The 26,817-nt window shown below is 41.1% G+C and overlaps 1 protein-coding gene across 3 annotated transcripts; it reads left to right on the top strand.

Annotated features, from left to right (window-relative positions):
* Positions 1–2,327: 2,327 nt before the first annotated feature.
* On the top strand, positions 2,328–26,529 carry LOC310961444 (E3 ubiquitin-protein ligase RNF19A). 3 transcript variants are annotated; one of them, XM_083933502.1, is made up of 10 exons: positions 2,328–2,443; positions 11,708–12,379; positions 13,099–13,571; positions 17,552–17,757; positions 17,915–18,062; positions 21,306–21,468; positions 22,458–22,572; positions 24,102–24,233; positions 24,715–24,985; positions 25,812–26,529. In XM_083933502.1, exons 2-10 carry the CDS (start codon positions 12,227–12,229, stop codon positions 26,092–26,094), a joined length of 1,944 nt encoding a protein of 647 aa, XP_083789628.1. In that variant the 5' UTR covers positions 2,328–2,443; positions 11,708–12,226; the 3' UTR covers positions 26,095–26,529. The 3 variants fall into 3 exon arrangements, with proteins under 3 accessions (XP_083789628.1, XP_083789630.1, XP_083789629.1); XM_083933504.1 differs by having other exon boundaries at positions 24,736–24,985; XM_083933503.1 differs by having other exon boundaries at positions 17,921–18,062.
* The last annotated feature ends 288 nt before the right edge of the window (positions 26,530–26,817 follow it).

The following is a 26,817-nucleotide window of genomic DNA, read 5'->3' on the forward strand; positions in this document are numbered from 1 at the left end:
TGACAAAGAAAGGCAATTAATGGTATTTTTCATAACTTAATTGATTTTCTGATTCGCCTGCGATCCAGCGGCAGCGACAACAATGAGACTTCCGCTCTGCATCTTTCAGAATAAAAGCGACATATCCACTAACTGTAACGTAAAAGTTAAATTAAGCACACAAAGGCCTGCAGTTAATGCTCGTCATGCGTTACTTTATTATTATATCGTGATTTAATCTGTAAATATGTAAAAAGAAAAACATGCAAATCTGATTTTACACTGCATGACATCATGATGGGATTTTATGATGTAAGATAATTAGACCCCGTTTGCATAATGTGTGTTTTCTAGTGTCATTAATGAGTTGTAGTGCTTTTAGGGCCACTGTGATAAATTATAAATGTTTTTCTGTTTTCTGTTTTCACCCTCACACAGTTCTACTAATTCAGATTGAACAACGTGACATGGCAGCGTACACGTTCTGGCATGCTTTTGCGATTCATTTAATTGGTATGAATACCTATTTTTAAAATGACAGTGTTTTGATACCTATTATTTAAAAGCTAAATTTATCGCTTTTATTCTGAAGGCCAAATGCGCCAGCCGGACGTGTTATTGTTGCTGGAGGGATTTTATCTTGACTACATTGTATCCATCTCTTTTCCGTTTAGTTGTGTTTCCGTTTCCGAAAATAATTTCCGGTTGCTATACCCCAATGCATCATTGAAGTTGTAGTTCTTATATTGTAGTTGAAATATCCCTATTGTAATCTTGACTGAATTGTTTTACAGTGCTGCGCATGTGAGACTTACCTTCAACAATACAATGCATTATTTCTAATGGAAGGGGAACTGACTACCCCAGCCTTCAAAAACAGTGGGCTGGACAGCAGTCTTTGTCTTCATTGTTTAGCCTACATGGCAAAATACCCAAAACATCCACCCTCACCAATGCCATTTAAAGCCTAAATCATAGGCTAAGTTCAGAGCCAAGAAGATAATGCAAGTAATACAACAAAGTAACATTGTAACTGAAAAAAACACTACCCTAAATGTGACATACGGGCAAAGATGCAAAAGTTGCATCATTTTGCTGATGTCTTGTGACATTTTGAGGCATTTGTATTTTACAGAAGAATCAAAAGTTAGAATGAGGGAGAGACGCAGCATGTCTTGAGATAATCTTAATTGTAATTGTATATTGTACATAGGGAACTATTATAGTTATTATATATACTATACTATATTATATATATATTATACCACAGTTATTATAGTATATATTTGATAGGAACATATAGGTAATACACTGTATTTACAGAAAATTACATAGTTGTATACGTTAAAAAAATATAATAAGTAATAATAAATGGAAATGTTAATCATTATTATGAATAAGGAAGCTTAATTAAAAAGAGTGATGGAGAAGGGGTGGGATTAGATAAGTGCAAACTTCCTCCCACTCCTTTTCGAACATGCTTTTCTTTTCAGCAAACGTTTGTCATTCATGTAACTAATTATGATTTCTATTTTGTGAAACATCGTTATTTCCTGTGACAATTTCTGTTTTATTCTTCTGTTTTTTACATGTTCGAAATAGAGGTTTTCATCAATCTATCAATCTATCTATCTATCTATCTATCTATCTATCTATCTATCTATCTATCTATCTATCTATCTATCTATCTATCTATCTATCTATCTATCTATCTATCTATCTATCTATCTACATCTATAGGCTTCTGGACTTAACTGGGACTTTGTAGACAACCTCACATCTTTAATGTGTGTCATATTCAACATAAACAATGCTGTGTTTTTTGTTTTGTTTTGACAACTGATGCAACAGGCCCCTGAAGTTGCTTAATATGGATCTTTTAGGAATACTTGGCTTTTATTTTTACTGGAATTAAACTTATTATACAGCTGCAGAATATAAAGAACCTATCATCGAGTATTGATCCTTTACGCTTTACCTTTTGATATTAGACAAAAAATACTGACACATATGGCTGACTGTGGAAAATAGATGAGATGTGTGTGTGTAAATATGGCAGTGAAAACATGTTAGAACCACTGTGTTTTTATGGCACTGGGCATTTATGAATAGGAGATCCTGGGATCCTGCGTCATCCCATTGGTTCATGTCACTGCAGTGTGCCTCCCCTCAGGCCGCCGCACAGCGAAGCCATCAGTCTGCTGCTGTACCGGGGTGGGGGGGCGCGGGGGGACAGGCTCTCCTCACCGCGGATCTCCTCTCCTCGGCTCTCTCCTGCACCTGGCCGCCGTATCCAGCCTTCTCTGCAGCTTTGGACGGTCAGACATGTTTTGTGTGCGGCAGTAGAGGAGGAGGAGACGGGGGGTGAGTGGGGGGGAGAGATTTCCGTGCTACTGTTTGGTCCTCGAGGGGAGGAGCCAGTTGTTGATTCTACGCTGCAAAAGAGAAGACGCCGCACACAGAGGTAAGATACCCTTTACGTAATGGAAATGATTGTGTGTTTAATCTGCAGACTTTGAAACCCGCACAAAGACGGCGTTCATATTCGCTATAAGTCGTGTTCATGAGGGTTATCTGGAGGTGGCGGTAAATGCGAATACGTAGCCTATTAAACATGCCACTCCCTGCAATATCATACTGATGCTCTGGACCCCTATTCAAATGAAATCATATGAAAGTATACAAATGTGTAAATTAGTTTTTAAATCAGCGTGGAGCTAAGCAGCGATCAGTCCGCTTTTATAACACCTTTAAGTTTACAATTGCACCCCCAAATATGTGGCCTGCCCTTATGGCTGTTATTTGGTTGAATATACTGTTATTACATCTTTAGTTAAAAACATATGGATCCGTGAGTTATAATATAATATCATATACAGCACTGTTCTGAAATAGTTCATTTAAATGGCTATATTTCTATATATCTATCTATAATATGATATCAAGTGAATAATAATCCCTTATAATGTGTTTATTCAGCCACATAAAGTAGCCCGCAGGCTGCCAGAGGTCACTGAGGCTCAGTTTTGAGCGCCACATGGTGCAGAAACAGAATATTTTGTCAGAGAGTGCAGGAGAATGTGTGTGTGCGTGTGTGTGTGTGTGCATGTGCGTGTGTGTGTTTGGGCAGACTGAGGTCACTCTCATGCCTCTGAAACCCGCATTGCTGATGTAGGCTTGTGTCCAGTGAAGAGGTATTTAATAGGGTGTATCATCAGGTTTCCCTCCTCTAAGGAAGAACTCAACATTGGACATCCTCTCTGTTCAATGATTGCATAGCAACAGCTAGGTAACAAGTGTCATTGAGAAAATAAAGCGAGAAAAAAACCTGCCTCAAAACTGTTTGTGATAATACGGTTCATACAAAGGACAGAATTCAGAAAAAAGGTGTCCCGTTTCTTGCCTGTTTGGCTTTTCAAAGGAGGGAAATGCTCCGGGGCAGATGCTGGTTGTGTAATAATCCCATCTGTCATTGACATTTTATCTGTCATCAAAAGAGTGATGCACTTTAAACCCAGTCACATGTGAAATCAAAAAAGGCTTTATTTAATCAATAATAACTTTCACACGCACAGGATTTTTAGAATGCATTTTGTCCACATTTATTGCAGTAAAGGTTTAGATAAGATGAGTAAGACTTGATCTGATACAGTGTCTTGACACATAGTCAGACATATCTACAGGTCAAACATCACAGTAAAAGGGTATCAGCCTTTTAAAGTGTTTACGACTTTACATCTTTCTAATTTGAGTGTATCTTCACCTGTGAATGAGTTAATAATAGTACATCTTCAGTACGCGCTGCTTAAAGGGCCACTCCGGGGATTCAGCATTGCACTTCCATGAAGTTGGGAGACTCACAAGAGACAGGTCAAACATGGGTCAAGCTTCAATAACATTGGATCCTACATTTCCTATAATCCAACCAAAAGCATCATTTCATTTGACCGTGGCCTGGAAAATGTAGCCTCGTTAGACCATCCGGATTTTGCGAGCTCCATTGTATTTCACAATCAGATCAGTCAGGTATCGTTGGGCGGAGAAAATTTGGAGAAGTTAGCCCAAGCCACTGATCAGTGTTGGGTTTGAGGTGGGTTTAAGTGTGACGAAATGAGAAGCGACTGTTCAGTGTAAACAAAATGGCAGATGAGATGAGTGCAGCTATGAAGCAAGCCACTTGCTAACGCTTTTTTCTCTTGGATCCTTCTGTTGGAATATGGACCGGACACCGGAAATTGTGCCTTCTATCCATAAATTTGCGTTAAACAAAGCGCAAATATCCTTTACTGACATGTTGTTTACTCTCTGAGCTTTGCCCGGCAGATCATTCGTTGATGTGATTGGTTGATTTGGCCTGTATGTTGGTGATAGACAGATGGTTTATCCAATCAGTAGCCAGTATTTCCCCCTTCCCAAAAGATTTCCAAACGACAGTTCCCAGATGGATTATGCTGAGCAAATGAGAATCAATCCATCTGGCGGAGTCAGGTTATGGAAAATGTCTGTGTCTTTCAAACTTTGTGCCTCCAGTTTGTAACACGCGTTACGACAAATCTAATTTCTGTTAAAAGTTTCTAAACCCGATCAGAAATCAGGGTTAAACTGTTACTGATGTGTAAGATTGGTGGAATGCCCCTTTTAAAAGTGTAGGATAATCCGTGTCCTATTTTCTGTAGGAATGGGTTTGAGTGTGTGCTGCTTGTGTTGTCTGATTGAAATTGGTGTGAATCAACATACTGAATCATGTCAGTAAGAAAACAAGACTCCGGCCAAAGTCTTTGTACATTGTGTAAAGATATCCGCTGATGCTTTTGGCACCAGGGATCAGTTTTCTTTTGCCCGTTGGAAATAAATAAAAAATGAGGGTTTGCCGCTGTGAATCAAGACTGAGACGTGTGGTTGAAACTTTTTGTGTTTGTGCTCTGGAATCGCTAATAGTACACAGAACTATAAGTGTCGGTCAGTCGTAAAGTGCTGGTCACAGGGTCAAACATCCATCTTGTTGAGGAACCACCTCTCTTCACTGTCCTCTGTTGCTGTTGAGACATATATGTGTAGTTCCTTAAAATTGAATTATGAAGCTTATATGAATGTTTTGTAGCATCACTGTTGACTAAATTCAACATGATCCATTTTACTCTCAGAGGAGTAGGAGCCTCCCGAACCTTTGGCAGCAGGTTACGATTCACGTTGCAGTGTTACTCATAAGCACGGTGCAAAATTTAAATGAATACTCACAGTGTTATCATAGTTTAATCTGATATTTCGGTTTGAATTTTCCAAATGGATGCAGGGTGAAACAGAAGTGATTTAAGCCGTTTGTGCCCTGGCACCAAAAGAAAATTCTGGGACAGATTTTGAATTTGTCCTCTAATTCTCTATAATCCCTGAAACGCCTTAAGAATTTGAGTTTCTTTTAAAGGCTGTGTTACCGGATTGTTCATTCTCTGTGCCCAAGACTTCTCTAGAAAGTGAGTGAAGTATAAAAACATCAAAGCAGCGGCAGCATCCTATAGTGTAAAAGAGGTGAGGTCAAATCTGTAAGTGTGTCTTTGGCCCTCACGTGCATTTTACAGTGTACTGTACACACCTTTGTAGGAACCATATTATCACAAACAGTTTTGAGGCAGGTTTTTTTCTTTTTTCTTCATCTCGAGGACACTTGTTACCTAGCTGTTGCTATGCAATCATTGAACAGAGAGGATGTCCGATGTTGAGTTCTGCCTTAGAGGAGGGAAACCTGATGATACACCCTGATGATATTAAATACCTCTACACTGGACACAAGCCTACATCAGCAATGCAGGTTTGAAAGGCATGAGAGTGGCCTCAGTCTGCCCAAACACACGCACACACACACACGCACGCACACACACACACACACACACACACACACACACACGCTCATTCAAGAGAAAAGAAAATCATTAAGCTGTAAGCTGAAGATGTACTCTCTCTTTCTGAGAAACATCTGTGTCCGTCCCTTGTCTCGTTAACTCCCTTGAGCCTCCCAATGGATGACATTAAAGACAGCAGGACTCTTCTTTCCCCTGGCTCATCATATTTAGATAGAGGTCATTAAGTTTGTTTAACGTAATCATTTCCAAGATATATTGTCATGCATTAGATGCAAGTGGATGTTTAGTTTTTTAGCTCAGCTGTCAGTCTGGATGCCTGTTTTGGGCAGGAAATTCTTGGGTTTGAAATCCGAGATCACAATGTTTTTTAGACGTGTGTGTGTGAATGACACCGCTTACATTGTATCTCACTGTAGTTGCACTTAGTTCAGTACTTCAATTACGCTTCTCTTATTGCTTTATTCCTTTTGAATTATTGAATGTTTTCCCACTTTGAATCAGTGGGAAACCTGAGTCAGATATATGTCCCAACATCACATATATATACAGTAATGTTCATCTGCTTGATCCGACACTTAATTAAAGCTAAATGATTCTAAAACTATGTAAAAAACAAAAACAAATCAAAGCAAACTTATGGCTGCACCACCATTACCTCCAATGGAAATATACCCAGTATGTGTTGTGTTCACATTTTCACAATACTTGGTAGCTAAACAAGGAACTGTCTGTCCATAAACATGTGTTTGTGATAACTGACCGTTTGGCGGGCCTGTGAGGTTAAAGAGGTTAAAATGACCGCAGCTTAAAAAACGATCCATGAGCGCCTGTTTTGTTGTTACACATTTGCTGGTGACTTTATTCAGTAGTTCTCACTGACTTCAACTCAGAGGCAAGAAGCTTCTTCTTCTGTCATTTCCATCTCTGTATCCACATAATTCAAATGTGTGTGCGCATGTTTGCATTTTTACATGTGTGTGTGGGTGGATGATCTGATTCAAGATGACGATGATCTGTAACAATGCAAGGGTGCTCTGCACAGACAGCTGGAGTGAAATAGCATCATCTGTAATAAATGCAAGGTTGAATACTTGAATACTTGGCTGATTCTAAGGGCCACAACTAGTCCAAATATACTCTGAGAAAGTATCTCTATCTGGAACTGATTTCGGTCCAAGCCTGAGCCCTGAGCTATGGAACAGAGCCAGCTCACATATGGTTTATAGATTTGGTGCCAAAACACAGCAAAGAAAGCCTGTACAAGGTCACCACCTGCATGCATATCTCTTTATCTTCGCTCAGCTGTGTACGAGCGGTGAGGTTTGTGCAAAACGAACATTTTTGAACATACTGATGAGCAACTTTCCCACACAGTGACAACTTGTCAAAGTTTTTAGGCAGTGAATTGTGTTGCCTAATTACTTGGCTAGCTTTCTAATATGGAGTGATAAGCCTTGGTTGGCGCCTACTGAGCTATGATTCAGTGTGTGTGTCTGTGTATGCTTGAGCGTGTATATGTGAATGTGTAGAAACACTAGCCACCAGAGACAGCAGGTTCATTTCATGCAATTTCAGCTCTTGAATGTGTTATGTGTGTGCTTTTGATGTCTCCATATGTGGGAATTATGTCTATAAATAAACAGCATTAAAGTGATGTGTTCATCACAGGGGTCGGTGCTTTGGAACCAATGTTTAGGCTAAGAAACTCGGTCCCCGTGGAATATGGATGTTGGGGTAAATTCAAGCAGGCGCATCGTTGCTGGGTAACAGATGCAGAGAAATTACGTTTGGTGAAAATGAAACAGGAAAGATGTAGAGGGAGGACTAAATCATAAATAAATGAAGCTTAAATGCAAACTTCTTTACTCTTAGAGATGACTTAAAAAAGGATGCCTCCGCAGTGTTTTTTAAAGTCTGCTAACAAAGATGTTCACGAGAGATTTGAGTCTTAATTTAAAGTCAAATCAATCTTTATTTATATGGCACTTTTCTTTTTACAGTAGCACATAGCGCCTTACAGAAAGTAAAAGCAAACAAAAAACGAAACAAAACATGAACAACAAAGAAACACCATGAATAACCGAACCTCCAAAAATATACACACAGAGATACCCAAAGACATGCACACACCCACACACATTTACTAGCTGTTGCTGAGGAGACATGGCTAGGCGGCGAGATCTGAGGCGAGGAAGAATCTACTTTTGGGGGCCGCGCACACTGAGAGGAATCATGGTCCATGGCTGCAGGGGGCGCCGCCACAGGGACCACCCCAACCCAGGCAGATAGGAGGCTCAACACCACGGTGTAGAGCTCTCAAGCCACCCGGGACAGGGCCGTCCACGGGACAGCACCTGCATCGGTGGACCAACTCCCGGTGTGGTCGGCCCCCAGGAGGAAACACTGGAAAACCAAGGGGCTCAGACAGGAAAATAAAATAAAAGGTATAGAAGCTAAAAACTGAGGGAATAAAAACAATCAAACAATCAAAGCAAAATAAGATAAAAGGGACGGAAGATAAAAATAATAAAAAATATATAAGAATCATAAAATGAATTAGAAAGAATCAAACAGGTCAGTTAAAAGCCTGATTAAAAAGGTGGGTCTTGAGCCTCTCTTTAAAAACATCAACACTCTGCGGCCCTGAAGTTCCCCGGCAGGCTGTTCCACAATCGGAGGCCATAATAACTAACTGAATCCCCATGTGTTTTGGTTCTTACTTGTGTTATGGTTAAAAGGCCAGCACTGGAGGACCTCAGGGTCCGCGAGCGTCGATAGGGTAAAAGTATGACAAATAAAAAAGAAGGCTCGAAACCATTAAGACATTTAAAAACTAGTAAAAGAACCTTAAAATCAATCCTCAAGCGCACAGGGAGCTAGTGCAGCAATTTTTGCTTAAAGGAGCTGTTTTTACACACTACATGTGGGAAAAAGTAAAGTGGACCTTAGAACAAACACCACTGGACTCCAAATGTTTGTTGATCAGGTCACAAAGAATGAACCTTTTATATGGAAAGATAATACCGAGACCCTAAAGCTCATTATGAAGTGCGCTTCTTGAAAATGAAGGTTTTGTTGAGAGAAGCTAAAAATGGACTTTATTAAACAGCTGAAATTGCTATCGTAAACACATTTAACATTACTGTTTTAAAGTGAATTTGTCAGCGCAGAGAACAGTTTGTAAGAGTTGTATGGATACTGTAGCTGTGACTTTGTCATTCTCCTCCGTGTTGTCTGTCTGTGTGTACAGTAGTCTCGCTGCGTCAGCTCTGGAGAATGGTTGACTATTCATTCGGGGGTAGGGGAAAGAAACTCTCTGGGTTGTTTATATTTCTCCAAACCAATCAAAATTCTTCGGTGCAGGTATAGGCTCTGGAGGCAGCAGTGGTGCCATTGCAAAATAGAAAGTATAAGGGGCCTGACGTTGCCAGATGTCAGGATTTATCCCAGCACTGTACATCCTGTAAGCCAGACTAACCTGTGTGAAAGAGTACTATTGAGCGTGTTCTCAAACACCTCATGATCTACAGTAGCCAGAGAAGATGAGGACCGCTTTTTATCACCAGAGCTTTTTTGATTCACATTTGTGTTTATTAGCAATATTTGCTTTGCTTCTGAAGATCTACAGTAGATATGTTCTCTGAACCCAGGACTTACTTACACATTCAATACAATTACACAGTCAACTTATTTGAACATTTGCGTGACACATTTTTAGAGAGACAAGAGTGTTCCTTAAAGGGTGCCTTTAAATGTTGCTGGCACAAAGGATAAGTTTGTTTTAACAGGTAGTTCCAGCAGAAACAAAACATAACTAGACAAAAACAGCTGAATGCGATGTTCTGTGCACTTCCGTACTCGTTTTGTTTTTATATGGTGTAAAGGCCAAATTGTATCTCAGCAGAAACTTAGATCTACAGCGAAATGCATCTAAAATGTCAATGCTAATCATCAGTTTATGGAGCCAACTTTTCAAAGGGCAGGAATGTGTTTTCCTAACTCTTAAATTACCATATTGTGTGTAATAATGTGCTGCTGCAAGGAGAGCCTGCTATTCATGTCGATTTGAACATATCCACAGGCAGGACTAGAATATAAATACAACTCTAACTCTCAGTCTCTATGCAAGAAGGCAGGTTAGGTACTGCAGTGTTACATAAATCCAGACTCTTTGGGCATCCCTGTTAAAAGAATGATAGAGCATATCGTTCCTGTAGCCATGCCCTGTCTCTGGCTGTTGAATTCATTTGGTATTATAAAAAAAACAAAACAAGTCACTTTCAAATCTCATAGATTTTAGTTTACAGTGAAACGTGTCTTGAAACTGCCCTAAATAGATAATAATCTACCATCACACCATATTTCAAACCGTATTCCATGGTCCGATTTGACGTAGTGTCAATATGGAGACAGTTTTCTTAATTGGTCTGGGGTCACATGATTCACTCCGCGCTCTCTTTGCTCTCTGGGCCTGATTATGAAAGCTCCCCACTGCCTAATGGAGACAGAATGAGTTGTCTGTGCTGTCTATCGCTGCCTCTCCTCTGCCTCACCCTCCCTCTCCCCCGATCCTCTCTGTCAAGCCAGTCACAACTCTCTAGCCCATCTGCTCTTTGTGTCTCATGGCTGTGACCTTATTGCTCATGTCTGAGTCCGTATGACGGTCCCCCGAACCCCTCTGTCTTTTCAGTTTCAATTTTATTCCATATAAATGATTCACATGGAATTTTAAATAAAGATGCAGGAGTTTAGTGGCTTAGCTTATTTTGAGAAATTGCTGTTTTTGTGACAGTGTTGAAAGGCCAGATTTTAAGGTTGGTTCCTGCTATTATTTTGACACTGAGCACACTATATTCTTGTATATGTTGTATTCACGTGGAGTAGTTTTGCAGTAAATAAATGTTGGTCCGAACACCTGTTTGCTGTTGTTCATAGAGATACATGTATTTGATAACATTTATATTCATGTGCATGGTTAACAGAATGTTTTTTTCTACATCAAAAATGTTCAAAGGAGAATAGAACAGGCTGTGACCAGTTGAACCAAAGCGTGAATTCCCTTACTATTGCTAATAGTTTTTGTTGACTTGTGAAGAAGTGAAATTACTCCTGAATTTGGGAGAAAAGAGCAAATAAATCCAGTTAATCATAAGTCATATAAATTATAAATAAGTCAGTGTGGTGTACTCTGTAAAGTGTCCTGAGATAACTTTGGTTATGATTTGGCACTAGAAATAAAATAATATTGAATTTAATTTAATTTAATTTAATTTAATTTGATTGAATTGTGACCCCCAGTATGTCATGACCCCTTTTGGGGGTCCTGTTCCCCAGGTTGAAAAACACTGGTTTAGATCTATATCATAAGATTAAGTTAATATCCAATTACAGATGTAGAATCTTTTTGGATATAGATATACAGTATACCAGTGAAAAGTTTGGACACGCTTTCCCATTCAAGTGAATGAAAAAGCATGTCCAAACTTTTGACTGGTACTGTATATATCATAATATGGAAGATTTATGTGTATTTACAGATGTCGAATGCCATGTATTGTTCTACTACTGTAATGCATTTCATTTAAGAAACAAAAACTTTCATTCAGTTTTCATATTTTCCTTTGAATCACGTGGGAACCCCCCCCCCCCCACACACACACACACACACACACACAACACCCAAATAATCAAATCATGACGCCATTTCACTGGATGTTGATAAATAACTATAGCCTGTGATGCAATGAGCAGCTCCACTTTTCATGTCAGGACTTTTTGTATTAACAAAATATTTCCGGGCAAAATAGCAGAATATGTATCCCATCATTTCTGATTCACCTTCAGTCCTGATCGTGGTGTTTGTTTCCCAGGGTAAAGGAGCGCTCGCAGTGAAGAGGAGGCCTGAAACGATGAAGGACAGTCAGCCGGATCAGGACTAGCTCAGACCGAGTTTGCTGCAGTGGAGGTGGTGGAGGAAGAGGAGGAGGAGGGGGGAAAGTAGATCGAAGAGAGACAAAGTAAATCACGTGACCAGGCCTCGGAAAAGCTCCAAATTAGTGATGTTCCCCTCGGGCAGGGATTGCCTCCTCCCCGTCGTCTACCTCTCCATCTCTCCCGCTCTTCCTCCCTGGCACGGCAGAGCAGCCGCCCAGCTCCAAGACTCTGAGCCGTGAGAGCTCTGTGTGCTCACACATCCACACACACACACTAACTCACACACACCCACACACACTCTTTCTCTTTCTCTCTCTCTCTCTCTCTCTCTCTCTCTCTCTCTCTCCCTCTCTCCCTCTCTCCCTCTCTCTCACCCACCCACACACACACACGCTTTTGCATCCTGCTCATGGTCGCTGGCCTGCCCTCCTCAGCTGCTGCTCTAGTCCCAGACCATGAAGAGGCCCAAGCAGCAGACGGGGCCGCTGAGCTTCCTGAACTTCTTCAGCAGGAAGCCCAAAGCGGAGCCAAAGCCCGAGAGGCCCGTGGAAGCCTGGCCCAGAGAGGAGGTGGCCATCACCCTGACACCGAGCGAGCATCCAGAGCAGGTAAGAACGAGGAAGTGGTCTCATTTCCCTCGTATTGTTACTCCTAGTTTTGTGTTGGCTTCTGGTAGAGTTTAAGCAAAGCTGTTTTTTCATAAATGTTTGATCTGGGATGTTCCAGTTTGAGCTCTAGCATAATAAAACCAGTTTATCAGTAGTGCTGTCTTTGTAAACACACTGGCAGAAATGTTCATTTGAATGAAAATGTAGTGATGTGTCATGTATCTATGTGTTTTTCATTATTTTTTCTCACAGATTATTTTAAGCGCTTTTTTTCATTATCATAAAACATACTCATATGTATTGAAATGATGCACATGCTCGTTACTAGTTACACATGTAGAGAGTTATATGTTGTGTTGCTGGAATCAAAACGCCTCACAAAAGAAAGAAGAGGCTGTAGATCATTAACTTGACGTATTAGCTTCTGCTTCTGCTTCCCTCTCTCAAAGCCCACGTCCATTAGAGTGTTTATTTAATAAACTGATAATTCCGACAAATTGTTGCCAAGAAACCAAGTAGCCTACACCAAGTATCCACCTCCATACACGCTCAATAATGCTGACTTTGACATGACATGTTAGGATGTTCCATTTGCTTTCATTCTTAAAATAAACCATTTTCATGAACAGCAGCAGAATATCCTCCAAGTCTACTGTCTCTCGGTTTCACCCTGTGCAGAGAACATCTTTAAAAGACTGGATTTGGTAAATTGTTCACAGGACCTCAGCCTCACAGCAGAAGAGGCTGGAGGAGAAAGAGGAGAAGGAGGAGGTCCCCCAGCAGCGGCGGAGTCAGGCGAAGACGGCGCCGCCAAAGCTGAGTGCGCGGGCGGGGCCGGCAGCGGCTCCACCGGCGTCCTGTCCCTCTCCTCCTCCAGCCAGGAGCAGCTATTGGACGAACACCTGGAGGAGTGCCCACTGTGCCTGCTCAGCCAACCGCGTTGCCACTTCCCACGACTCACCTCCTGTTCCCACCGAACATGCTCCGACTGCCTCCGCCAGTACCTGCGCATCGAGATCTCGGAGAGCAGGGTCGGCATCGCGTGCCCGCAGTGCCCTGAGACACTGGCGCCACTGGATGTTCGTGCCATCCTTGACGACCGGGCGCTCCTGGAGCGGTTCGAGGAGTACCAGCTGAGGCGTTTCTTGGCTGCTGATCCAGATACACGCTGGTGCCCTGCGCCTGACTGCAGGTGAGAATCAGACCATTACACTAGAATGTTTCACTTCAAAATCATGAAAAATAATAAAGACCTTTTTGTTATGTAGATAGTTGAGAGAAGACAATTTAATAAGGGAGAGGAAAAAGCATAAATGAAAATAATGGCTTCTCTAGATTGTCTAAAAATGATGGAAAAAATGTTCTTTTTATTGACATCTTGAGTCCCACAGTAGCAATTCACTGTGCTGTAATTATCATGTTACAATATGGCAGCTCTCGTCAAAACCCTGTCATCCCACCAGCAGCTTTATGTTGTGAAACATAAGACTCGGAGCAGTTTGTGTCAGAATGATGAGCTTTGAAAAGATGAACCGACAGTAGTTTGAGCTTAACTCTCTCTACAACTCTTAAAGACTCTTATTTAAAGTCGGGAACTACATACAGTAACACCAGATACATGTTGCATTGGGAGTTAAAGGACGAATTCAGCTTACTACAATAATACTTAGATATATAGTTATTGGTGATGTCCTTGGCCTTTCTGGGGCCATTTGACTTTTTCTTGCTCCCTGAGGATAACTGGCTGAAATGTGAATTACATCTTGTCACAGAGATATTCAAAGCACCCTAGTTACAATGTAATTTCATTGCAGAAATCAAAGACACATTCATAAATCATTCAGGAAGAAATCCACAGCGGAAAAGTCATAGATATGTTCACCCACCTCCCCCTCCGTAAACCACAATGCAATGCAACCCCAAGACACGTTCTGAGTTAACTCATCTCTTCTGCTGTTGTTTACAACATGAGCAGGCACTGATCCAATGCTGGATCACCTTCATTTTCACAGAGGCGTAACAGGATAGGGTCGCTGATGGGAAATCCTAATGTGTGTGCGTTCAGGGAATATTTGTGGTCAAAAAGCTCGTACGCACCAGGGTTCAAGACTCAGTGGTAGACTATCCGTCTCCCCTACTGTCAGTGCTCACAGCCTGGTTGTGATGAATGGGGGTGAGGGGGAGCAGAAATCAATACGCCGATCTGTCTGATGCGGTGGTGAATTAAATATAACTCACAGAAACAAGATCGGATTTCTAAACTATCCACAGCGGAATCGGCAGAATTATGAGTTCCACAAATTCAAACATGTTTACAAGTGGAGGTCGGTGAAGTTTTGAATTTTAAATGACTAATATTTCCGAGATAGAAGACCCTTTGAAGTGGTGACCCGTTATGTAAACTGGTCACAGTTATGGTTTGTGTATTCCTGTGCTCCCAACATACACACATTCCTCGAGGTCTTTGTGACAGAAGCTTAGCTGGAGATTATGTCGGCTCTGAGAAAGTGTGGCAAAATGTGGTGCTGGTACACGCGCTTGTGTTTGTCATGTATTTGCCGCATAATGTGATGCTACTCTCTGTGGTTTCAAATGCTGCAAGGAGTTTTTCAACATACAGACAGAATCCACAGTTCTGCGTCTGTGTTGATGTCACACTGTCATGGGTGATATTTTTTTTTGTATACCCCAAAAGGAAGTTGTGTGTGGATAACTTACAAGAGAACCCTTAAAGCTGGGGTATGCCGTTTTCAAGCTAGCTACATGTTTATAATAAAAACATACGTCAATATTGGCATATAAGTGTTTCAGGGATGGAGAGGAAATGTTGCTGATAGTTTAGCATTCTGCTAACCGATGTGCACGCTCATCTGCATTTGTAGAACTGCCATTAGGAACATCCAAGTCTCATGTTACGGTCTAGATGTTACGGTCTAGATTTTGAAATTTTTAGTAAAGAGGAGGTGCAGAAGTCCAGTTTTTCTCTCAGAACAATTGGACTATAAAATCTTGAAAGGTTGTTAAAAGAAGTGCCAACCCCAGTTTAATTTCTGTTCCCACCGAACATGCTCTGACCTGCACATCGAGATCCGCGTCATTCTGCGAATTTCAGCAGATCTCCGCTGCTCCGTTCTGTGGGGATTTCATCCACAGGGACTGGCCAAACACCGTTCATCTAAATACAATGCTCACATTAGCATGGCACCGACCTAGAATAAAATGGGTTAAGTATCTCTTTAAAGCTGGGGTGGGCACTTTTTTACTACTAAACTTTCAGCATGTTATAATTCAAGTGTTTCTGACACCTGCACCTCCTCTCAGCTCTGTTTCAGGCTTTAGAAAACACTGGCCATCTGGGCAAAGTATCCCTTTAACCCCAGCACTTAAAATATTTGCAAATCTATAGATTCAGATACAAATTATTATTCAAGGGGGGATGTTAAGGGGGGGTCTTTAAGAATGTCTTTTCCAGCTTTGATCTATGATCTATCATATGGGCAAGAAATAAAAGTGCAGCGTTGCCTGTCAAGAATGACTTGAATGATTGTCAGTTTGTGTTGTGTGTGTCTTGTCAAACTCCATTAAACCTCTTTGACACATGACACATGAAAAGATGCTTAATATCTATATAATCAAATTAGTCATGCTTTCTTTGATATTCAGTGATACCTGGACATGTTTATATGCATGAGCAGGTCCACGCTAGCTTTGTTGTTCAGTCAAAAAGGGTTTGACTTGAGAATCAGACACTAGCAGTTTAAATCTACTCTGACACTCAAGTGGGATCCAGGCAGCGGTCTAATTGTATTTGTACAGTATGAAGTCCTCAGCCTGTCTGATCCATCAACACCTGAAAACCACACACGGCCGCATACTTCATCAGTACTGCCTGGATCATAAAGGCCTTTCACTTGTACTTGAACGTTAATCACATGATCTTTTGAATATTAAAATGTATGGTAATGTCCCCTCCAAGGAGCGTGATAAAGTCCACAGACGTCAAGCTCCTAATGACTCCTGGAGATCTAAGGATGGGATTATTTCTGGTTCAGGTGTTGAACTGTGAAAACCAGTCCCACAGATAATTGTGTCTCTCTTTCAGCTGTGATCCGCTGTGGCCCACAGTCAACAAATGTACTTTTTGTGAGCAAACCTAGACAACAATGAACAACTCTCGTTAGTGTTCTCCACCAGGCTGAACGGATGAACAATACAAGCAGATTAAGCATTAGATGAGAGACTAACTGCAGCGTTTCATAGATACATATACATAGATTCATAGTCAACGAACCAAAGCTGTTATATTTAAAAGTTCATAGGTGTATTTTGATTTTCTACTAGAACATCTTTACATGCTTCAATGTTTAAAAAACACATTCTTTTTTATCCCGCTCTGCTCTGATTGGTCAGTGTTGCCGGCAGCACTTAAAACATATATAGTGTAGAGGGACATCGCAACCGTATAGAAGCCCTGATTGCTCGTTGAATGGCTGTGTGGAGGTTGTGTGCAATTTTCTGTAGATGAAAGATTTTTAGGGCTTTTTTAAAATTTCCATATACAGGGTGTCCCACAATGGATAAATAATTGTTAAGTAGGTGTCTACTAAAATTCTAAATTGAAAATGTAATAGAATTTAAAAACATCATTTTATTGTTTTGTCACCGCATGTTCTCAAACTGCCATCATGAAACAATCCCCCTATATATATGTATATATATATATTTAAAAATGTAGTTATCAGCTGCTAAAGTTGAAGAGCGACAGAAAAGAAGGGACAACACTCAGGACTGAGTCCATATGGGGATGGCGCTCTATCTGGTTAGCTAGAGGACACCTGAGATTGAGTGTTTTGACGGTTTCACAATATTTAGCACCTTGACCTGCTTTATAATCAGTATAGATGTCATGGAAAAGAAGTCATGCAAATCTAATTTTTTACAATATAGGACCTTTAAATGAAACTGCAATCACTGTGAGTGTCAGCTGAACATGTAATGGCAACACAGTGGAAAAGTGAGTTGGAGCAACACCTGGCTTTAATCCTCCCATGATGCCTGAGGTGTTCTTTAATAACCATCCCCAGCAACAAAGAATTCCTCCTTCAGAGATCTATGAATATATTAATGATGTCCACTCTATCCTTTTTATCTGTAGTTTCTCTCTCTCCTCAGCTATGCTGTGATAGCCTACGGCTGTGCAGAGTGTCCCAAGCTGAGCTGTGGCCGTGATGGATGCGACACGGAGTTCTGCTACCACTGTCGGCAGCTGTGGCACCCCAACCAGACGTGTGACCAGGCGCGGCGTCAGCGAGCTCGCCACACCTCAGGTGGCAACGATGCCTCCACGCTGTACGTCTTCAATGAAGAACCTGGAGGAGGTGAGGCAGGCAGCTGTTATCTTCTTTTTTTTGTCTATATTCTGAAGCTTTTATGCCAGAAACCAGAAGGTTTTTTTTTTTCAGCATACTGTTTTATTTTTCCTGAATGAATAAATATTGTGTGGAGACCCCTCACACATTTACTCTGTTGCTGAAGATGCAGAGGAGATCAAAGCGTGCCCTCGCTGCGGTGCCTACATCATGAAGACCAACGATGGCAGCTGTAACCGCATGAACTGCACTGTGTGTGCCTGTCAGTTCTGCTGGCTGTGTATGCAGGAGATCACCGACGTGCACTACCTCAGGTACCCCCTTCACACTCAGCTTGGGAACACGTTAACACACAAAACCAAAGACGAAAGCCCATATCGAACTAAACCATGCAATTTTATTTACCTTGAGAACAGGCAATTACTTAATGAGTAGATGGAAAATGAATTAACACCGAATACTGAATAGAAATCCTTTATCGTTATTATAATTTTTTTTGTATTAGACATTTTACAACAAAATTAGAGTAATAAAAAGACACAGGAAAACACCAGAAAAACAAAACAACTGAACAAACATCTACAGCAACACATGTTCTAAAAGAATAAGTAATAAAAACATTATATTTTTGCGCTAGAATAAGAGTATTTATTGCACTTTAATAAATATTATTATTGCAAAACAATACATATAATAATTATACTAGTATGAATGTAATTATTGCCTTACAATAAATGTAATAATTGCACTAGAATTAATGCAATTATTACACTACAATAAATCTAATAATTGCACTGGTATGAATGTAATTATTGCACTACATTAAACACAATAACTACACTAGAATGAATGCAACTATCACACTACAATAAATATAGTAATTGCACTAGAATGAATGCAATTATTGTACTAGAATAATTTAATCATTTCACAAGATCCAGTAGGCTTGCCCTTGAAAGACAGTGAACATATTGCACATGAGGGTCATTCCACGCCTTTTGGAGTTGAGTGTGCTTTTGGCTTAGGGAAAAGAAAGTGTTCTTAAGTCTGCTGGTCTTTGCTCTAATGGTTAGGGTGTAGGATCTGCCAGAGGGCAACAGGTCAAACAGGAGGTGTCGAAGATGAGAGGAGTTCTGTAGACTGTATGCAGAATGTTGAATTTAGTACTTGAGTCTTGACTTGAGTCCACTTTTTGGAAGTCTTCCTCTGTCTTGGTCTTGTGCCCTGTTGGACTTGGAATTGTCTTGGACTTGGCTATTGAGAGCTGGTCGTGTTGTTCCTGGCTGCTGATTCAGGTCCAGAATGTTGCCTAAATTCTATGCACTGATTAGTTTCATGGTAGAAGACAGTTCAGTCTTGTTTAGAGATCCATCCTCACTCCTTAATCACTATATTAGCACTGGAAAGACACAATGCCTGTCTTGAACAGGACTCCATTTGCTCTGGGCTTGGTCTCCACTTGTTCTCAACTACCTTTGGACTTGGACTTGACTGGACCTGGCTTTGGACTTGACATAGACTCGATTAAGTTGGTCTTGACTACAGCCCTCGGTTACCCTAACCCTATCATTTAGAAATCGTCCAAGTCATTTATCAAGCAAAAATGCTGAACGTTCGCTGGTTTCAGCTCCATAAATTTGGGAATTTGCTGTTTCATTCTGATTGTGAAGTAAATATGTTTTGGTTTTGAGCTGCTGGTTGGTCAAAACAAGATATTTGAAGCCGTCTTTTGCCGGCATTTTTCACTGTTTTCTGGCATTCAGTAGACCAAACTAAAATCTGGAAAATAAATAACGACATTTTTGACTCTAAAATGAACCATTAGTTTCACCCCTACAATGAATTATCTTGGTGGTTTGGACATATACAGTGGAACTACTGCACAAAAACACAAGAGAAAGAGCAGCAGAATAGGAAAATTGTCTCACAGCAGCGAGAGGTGAGAAAAATGCTCTGTCATACGAGTCCATCTTTGGCGTAAGACCCATAAACTGTATCACAGAGAAGATGCTGAAGAGGTTCTTCAGTTCTTCCTAAAGTTAAAAAAAACACACAACTAAAGTGAAATATACCTGTTCACACTACTGTTCCATCTGTATTAAAGAAAAACCCAATCTGTGATTAAAAAATACTGAGCCTTTCAGCAAGTCACGCACAATGGTGTCATTGTTTAGAGGCTGCACTACTTTAAACTGTTTGTCTGGGTTTCCATTGATTTTTCCAGCCCTGGAAGGGCGTCACTGCTGACTTGTCATCAATTAATCAGCTCTATCTGCCTCCATATTTCCATGCGGCAGAATATGTAACCCAAGCTATACGATGAGCTAGAAGCTGATAAGCTAAATTGGAAGAACCAGTTTAATCTTCCTGCTGGCCAAGGTCCATTTTAGAGCTACAGCATGTATGTACACCTCTCTCCCTCCTCTCCTTTTCTATCCCCACATCCTCGTCTGTCTGTCACACTATGACAGTGAACCTCCTATAGAAGGGCAAAGCTTTTAGCACATCCCAGCAAATCTGCCTTCAGAGCAACAGAGCACAACTTAAATATCTCTCCATAATTCCCCCGCTCAGGCTTTTAGAACCGCAACGTGACATTCACTGCTGCAACACAAACACATGTTTTGAGAAATAACATAGCCCTAAGGAGCTATTTGTGATGTGCATATTGTCACTGCTGCTCCGACAAGTTAATTACTGCTTTATTAAGACCAAACAGCATTAGTCAGTGTTGTACTGTTCTCCTTGGCAGTTAGAATTACACTGCAACACCAAAGGCTGATACCACGTTAAAGAAGCACTTTAAGGCAACACTTGTCATACCAAACGGCATGTCAAGTGACAAAGTATAGACGCCTTGTAAACAGATTAATGTAACCCGGCTTTTCCATTAAGCATACAGCAGTATGTTTGATACAAAAGCATGTTAATAGTTGCTTTAAATGACTGTAATTGAGGAAGCGAGGACACAGGTAGAATGATGAATGCAGATGGGACAGGTCGTGATGACTATACTTTTGTGATGATAGCAGTGGAGGGGATAGTTATGAGTGTGTGAGTGGACACATTTTTTTGCATTGAATAGCTAAATGCTAACACGTTAGCAGGTGATATTTAACATTTCCATTATCTTAGTTTAGCCTGGTGGGGATGCATCAGTGTTGCAGGTATTTGGTCACAAAAACAAAGGATAATTGACTCAATGATGTCAGTAGAAGTAAAATCAGAGGATCACCAAGGTCATGAGAATGTATCCTCTTGGGACCTTGAATATTTGTTGCAAATTGCACAGCAATCCATCCAATAGTGGTGAAAATATTTCACTCAACACCAAAACTGTCAGCCTCATGACGGTGCTAGAGAAAATATCAGGAGATCACCAAAACTATTAGGATTTATTCTCAGGGTCTTTGCTAAATGTCATAGTGAAATAGTTATTATGATACCTCAGTGTTGGCCGAAGTGGAGGACAAACAAACTTAATCTACCTTTTATTTTCTGTGTGCATGATGATAATTCAAATCACATCTCCCCTTCTTGTCTCCGGTGTGTCTCAGTCCCTCAGGATGTACATTCTGGGGGAAGAAGCCATGGTCTCAAACCCGCAAGGTTCTGTGGCAGGTGGGCATGTTGCTCGGAGCACCGGTGGTCATCTCTCTTATAGCGGGCATCGCCATCCCGGTCATCATTGTGGGCATACCGATCTACATGGGCCGCAAGGTACAAAACAGCCAGTAAATCCTGTGTTTTGTCAAAAAACTGTTGGAATGGATATGCTTACCTTTTGAGCGAACGGTTGAGTACGTGCATGCGTCACTCAGCAAAGACAGCAGACAGTGCAAAATAGGCAAACTGTTCCCATATGGCTGACTCAAATGTTTAAATGTCAATATTGTAAAAAGTGAGATTTTAATGTCTTTTTTTATAAATAAAGCAGGTTGAGGTGCTACATAAATACTAAGTATCAAAACGCTCAACCCACAGAGAAATGCACACAGCCCGTATTCAGAAACTGTGTCTTTAAACGAGCTGTCAGGACTTCTTTACGGTTGTGATGTCACAGCTATACTAGTAAGTGCCCCTACAGTGCAGTTACAGTCACTCCCTGGCTGCAGTGAAGGAGCTGAGACCTGGAATCACCGACCAATCACAGCAGACTGGGCTTTTTCAGGAGGGGGTCTGACAGGCACTAAAACTGAAAGTTACAGAGAGTATGAGAAAAATAATAATTCTTTTCTACATTGAAGCATGTAAATATGTTCTAGTAGAAACCTTAAATTCACGTTCGCATCTGAAAATGAGCATAATACCTTTAACGTGAACAAATGAATCCTCAAATAATAACTTATCTTCCATCAGATACAGAAGTATCTACAATGTCCTGTTAATTCTACATGTAATCAGCAGATATAAAATGAGCTCATCATTGAAATCATGCAATTCAGGTGAATTGGAAACTAATGGCACACCAAAGGACAACTTAAGTGTGCACTTGATATTCTTCATTAAGCATGTCTGTCCTTGTGTTCGAGGTTTGTGATAGTCTGCAAAGGGCTCACATGCTGTTTTCCTTTCCCCTCATGCATGCTGGAATGCATGTATTAGTGGACATGAATAAGTGACAGGAACAAATGGTTGCAGAGAATGAGAACAAACGGAACACATTCAATTTCCATGATCTAATTTATATTTTATTTATTACCTTCCAGGTCCATGGTCGCTGTAAGAAAAACAATATCTCAGGAAGTAAGCACTACTTGACTGTGGCGAGTGGGGTGATGATGTCAGTGTTTGTGTCGCCCGTCATAGCAGCTGTCACTGTGGGTAAGAACACACAACAGCGTGGCTATTCTCATAAAGTTACCACTTTCATTTTAGAGAACATCCTAGTTCTTTTCTTGTAACTGTACGACTTCAATCTTGAGTTTTCTCTCGGAATATCACCTTATCCCCTGGCTCCGTAAAATACAAGTATTTCCCATCATGTCACACACAAACACACGCAAACACACACACACGCACACACACACACGCACACACACACACACACACACACACTCACACACACACACACACACACACACAAACACACACACACACACACACACACACACACACACACACACTCACACACACTAACACACAAACACAGAGTGCTAAGAAGCATTTTGATGACTCATGCCACTTCCTGCTGTAGGTAACATTCAGAAATCCCTAAGACTTTGGCAGCTACTCAGCTTGCAGTGTCACAACCAGCCCTTAACCGCACACTGATGGGCCCTCCCTCGGCACACACACACACACACACACACACACACACACACACACACACACACACACAGAAACACATAGCCGCATTGTACTTTTCACCTGCATCTCCTACTCTGTGTATCTCTCCCTGTTTGCTTACCAGTCTCTACGCCCCTTCTGTCTGATTTCTCTCTCTCACCACACTACAATTGTTATTTTGCTCCCTGTCTCGTTGTTGTCTTTTTTTTTGACTCGCACAGAGACACACATCCTCTCGTGTTCACTCCTCTCTTTCTGTGGACTGTTTGGCTTGCAGGCTCATCCTCTTGCCCTGATTTCACCCCGTCGCTGAGTCAATAGTGTCCCAGTGTTCCCCCTGATCCCGCTGTATTAATGATGTCCCTTTGTTTGGTCGGCACTCTGCTTTGTGCTCCCGAATTCCTATCTCAATCACAGGTTGCATAATCACTCAGTGTAGGGTGACTGCTGCTCATAGAGTTTGGGGAAGTAGTGATGGTTATGAAAGAGATTGGGGAGAAATCTAACTTGTGAAATAAATTAGCTTTGCTAGCATTGTTATGCACTGCTTTAGTCTTATTTTGACTTACAGTTGATCTGTCGGATTGAATATTATTGCATTTATTGGATTAAAGAGGTTGCGGGTTTGCTTCTAACTCTTCCATTTCAAGTATCCACTGCAGGGATGTCTGTGCGTCTCTAATCATAATAAATGCATATTTACATAGAACTTTAATTGACAAGGACATATCCTTAACGAGATTCAAAATCTGCAATGTCCCGGACTATAAAGCAGCATGAAACAGATGTCTCAAAACATATAACACAGACTTACAATGACTTAGAATATGAAGAGAATAACCAAGATTTACCAAGCACACTTGATCAAAGGCATGAAAGACGATTGATAAAATAACCGCAATACACCCAAAATAATTCATATAAAATAGATATGCATGAGATTACAATAAACACATCAGGGGCATGCTGAAGGTCCTCGAGGCAGCTGCCACGGGTTCGTCTCCAACCTGAGTCAATGTTGTCTCTCCCAAGTCACCTACAATAAATCACATGTTTTCCTGCAGGTGTGGGTGTGCCGCTAATGCTGACTTACGTCTATGGGGTCGTCCCCATGTCGCTCTGTAGGAATGGTTGGTGTCGACCGCAGAGTGAGCCCCCTGAAACACACAAAATCCAACTGGAGGACTTAGCCAGCTGTGAGTACAGAATTTAAATCAAAAGTTTGACATTTTGGGAAATACGCTTATTCGCCTTCTTGACAAAAGTTGTGTGAGAAAGTAGCCACCACTTTCATTTTTCTAAGTTAACCATGGAGCTGGAGACAAGGGGAAATTAGCTTAGCTTAGCATGAAGGCTCAAGCGAGTAACTGTTACTGTTTTTGTAGTGCAAACAAGAAACACTGTGTCTATTAGTAAGCTTTAGAGGTGCTGTTGGCATGTTTTTGAAGTTGGTTGAGAGCCAGATTAGCTGTTTCCCCCGTTCCAGGTCTTTATGCTAAGCTAATTGAATAATCTCCAGGCTCTAGCTTTATATAATGGACAATATATGAAAGTGAACAAGTGTATATCTCAAATTATTAAGCTATTTCTTTAACAACTTGTCATAAGTAAGAGGTGCATTGTAATTTTTACTCCGAAGCATGACCTGATCTGATGAAGTTTCAACTTCTCTTATAGATCTTCTATTCTCTCATGTAGTCAGTGACCACTGGACGGGTCAGAAAAACCCAACACTCAGTGACACCAGTGTCCAGGAAGTCAGAGTCAGTGTACAGGAAGTGGGTGTCCTCCCCAGTACAAGCACCACACCCCCGGAGCTAGATAGCTATGAGGAATTGGATGAAGCCACAAAACACCGCGGATACACCCAGCAGGACAGCCAATCAAACTGCGAGGTGGTTATTGTGCCTGACGGCAAGCTCGATGACACACAAGCGCTTCCTTTGAGGTAAATGTTGCCTCTGACTCTCCTCTTTTCTGTTTGTACCCCTCTCTTTCTGTTTCTAGGCAGATATTTTAGCCATGTTAGGGAAGGCAGCGTTAGTCTGTCTGTCTGTCCAGACTGAAATGTCTCGACCACTATTGGATGGATTGCCATGGAATTTTGTACAGATATTCCCCTCAGGATTATTATTGGTAATAACTTTGCTGTCCAAAAAAGCCAATGTGCAGTAACTACAAAATAATTTAAACAGTAAAATTGGCTCTAAAGTTTGTTTACTGTCCCAACAAATGAATAGTTGGCACATCTGTGATAGATTATGGTTTACTGGTTTGCCATGGTGTCAATTTTATCCAAATCAGTACTCAATACTTTCAGGACCAAAAATGTGAAGAACTCATGTTATTATTTTATTTCATAGTTACTGCATTTAGGCATTATAGGGCAGTATAGTGATCCTTTTACTTTTCATATAGCACCACCCTCTGGTCAGAAATGTACCTGAAAAACTAATTACGTTACATTCTGCCTCAGATGCATTTTGTGTTTAGTTCTAATAAGCAAATGTTAGCATGCTAGCAACCTTAAGTAAAGCTAAGCATCAGCATGTTAGCATTACTTTTTAGCATGTTAGCATTCACTTCAAACAGCCGTTTGCCCTAAGTGCACTTCAGTCTTTATTTTGATTTATATATAAAGCATATAACCCTGCTGTTGATCGATCATGTGACTGTCTCCAGCAGATTTTGACTCAGCTTCCTTAAGTCATAAAGATTTTGATTACCTGGCAGCTTTATATTAATTTATCTCCGTATCTCTACTGTCACCACAGGGAAAGAACCAATATTGAGGTCCGTGTGGAAATCGAGACACATCCCAGAGGCGCCCGCCAGTCCAGCCTAAGTAGCATCCTGTCTAGTCGAAGCTTGTCAGTGGAATCCCTGGGACACCCGCAGACCCAGTCCCAGGACTACCTGTGTGCCTCAGAACTGGAAGAAAGACGAGAGGGGGGAGGAGGAGAAGCAGAGGAGCAGGAGGGAAGAGAGAAACCAGGAGGGGAAGCGGGAGGACGCGAAGGGACAGTTTACCCAGTCTTTGAAATAGACGGTGTATGAGGTCCTCCAATGCAGGCACAAGATTGACCTGAAAATCGTGCGCCAAGGCCACCTCCTGCATCCAAGACAGGCCCTCCCACCAGTTGCCTTCTAGCTCCAGCCTCTAAGGAAGACGCGGGTCAAGAGAGAGCAAATGAAATGTGTGTGAGTGTGTGTATGAGACAAACAGCATGAGACTATGACATACAAATTGGAGGGGGGATAGACTTTAAGGCAGACAGGATAGCATCCATCAATGAATATAAAACAGAAGTGAGTGAGAGCATGTTAGCTGACTAGTTCAGTGTGGGTTTTCTTTCTGTTTTGTCCTTTCTGGAAGAGACTACCTTACACCCCCTCTATCATAAAAGTATTTCATGAAGCCCTCTCTTCTCTGGATGTATTCTTACACTTCTTTTAGTAACCTCACCTCCCTCTCCCTTTACAAATAAAGAGACCCTCGCAAGCATGATTTGTTTTACCGGAGATACGTGTCAGCGAGTAAATATCAAATGCTTCCCAAGCCAAGTTGACAGTAGGGATGATTTTTTTTTTTACCTTAAAGAATATCTCCTGTATTCCAAGATGCAGTGGTCACACCTGAATTGGGCAACCTTAAACAGATGACGCATGCTGCACTACTCTGGTGTGAACCATTTGAAAATGACATCTATATACTGCTGTTCTCTATTGGAGTAAAAGGTGCTCTGTGACATTATGGCAGTGATTGAATTGACTGGATGG

Source organism: Echiichthys vipera, assembly GCF_963691815.1.
Source record: "Echiichthys vipera genome assembly, chromosome: 19".
Classification (NCBI taxonomy): domain Eukaryota; kingdom Metazoa; phylum Chordata; class Actinopteri; order Perciformes; family Trachinidae; genus Echiichthys; species Echiichthys vipera.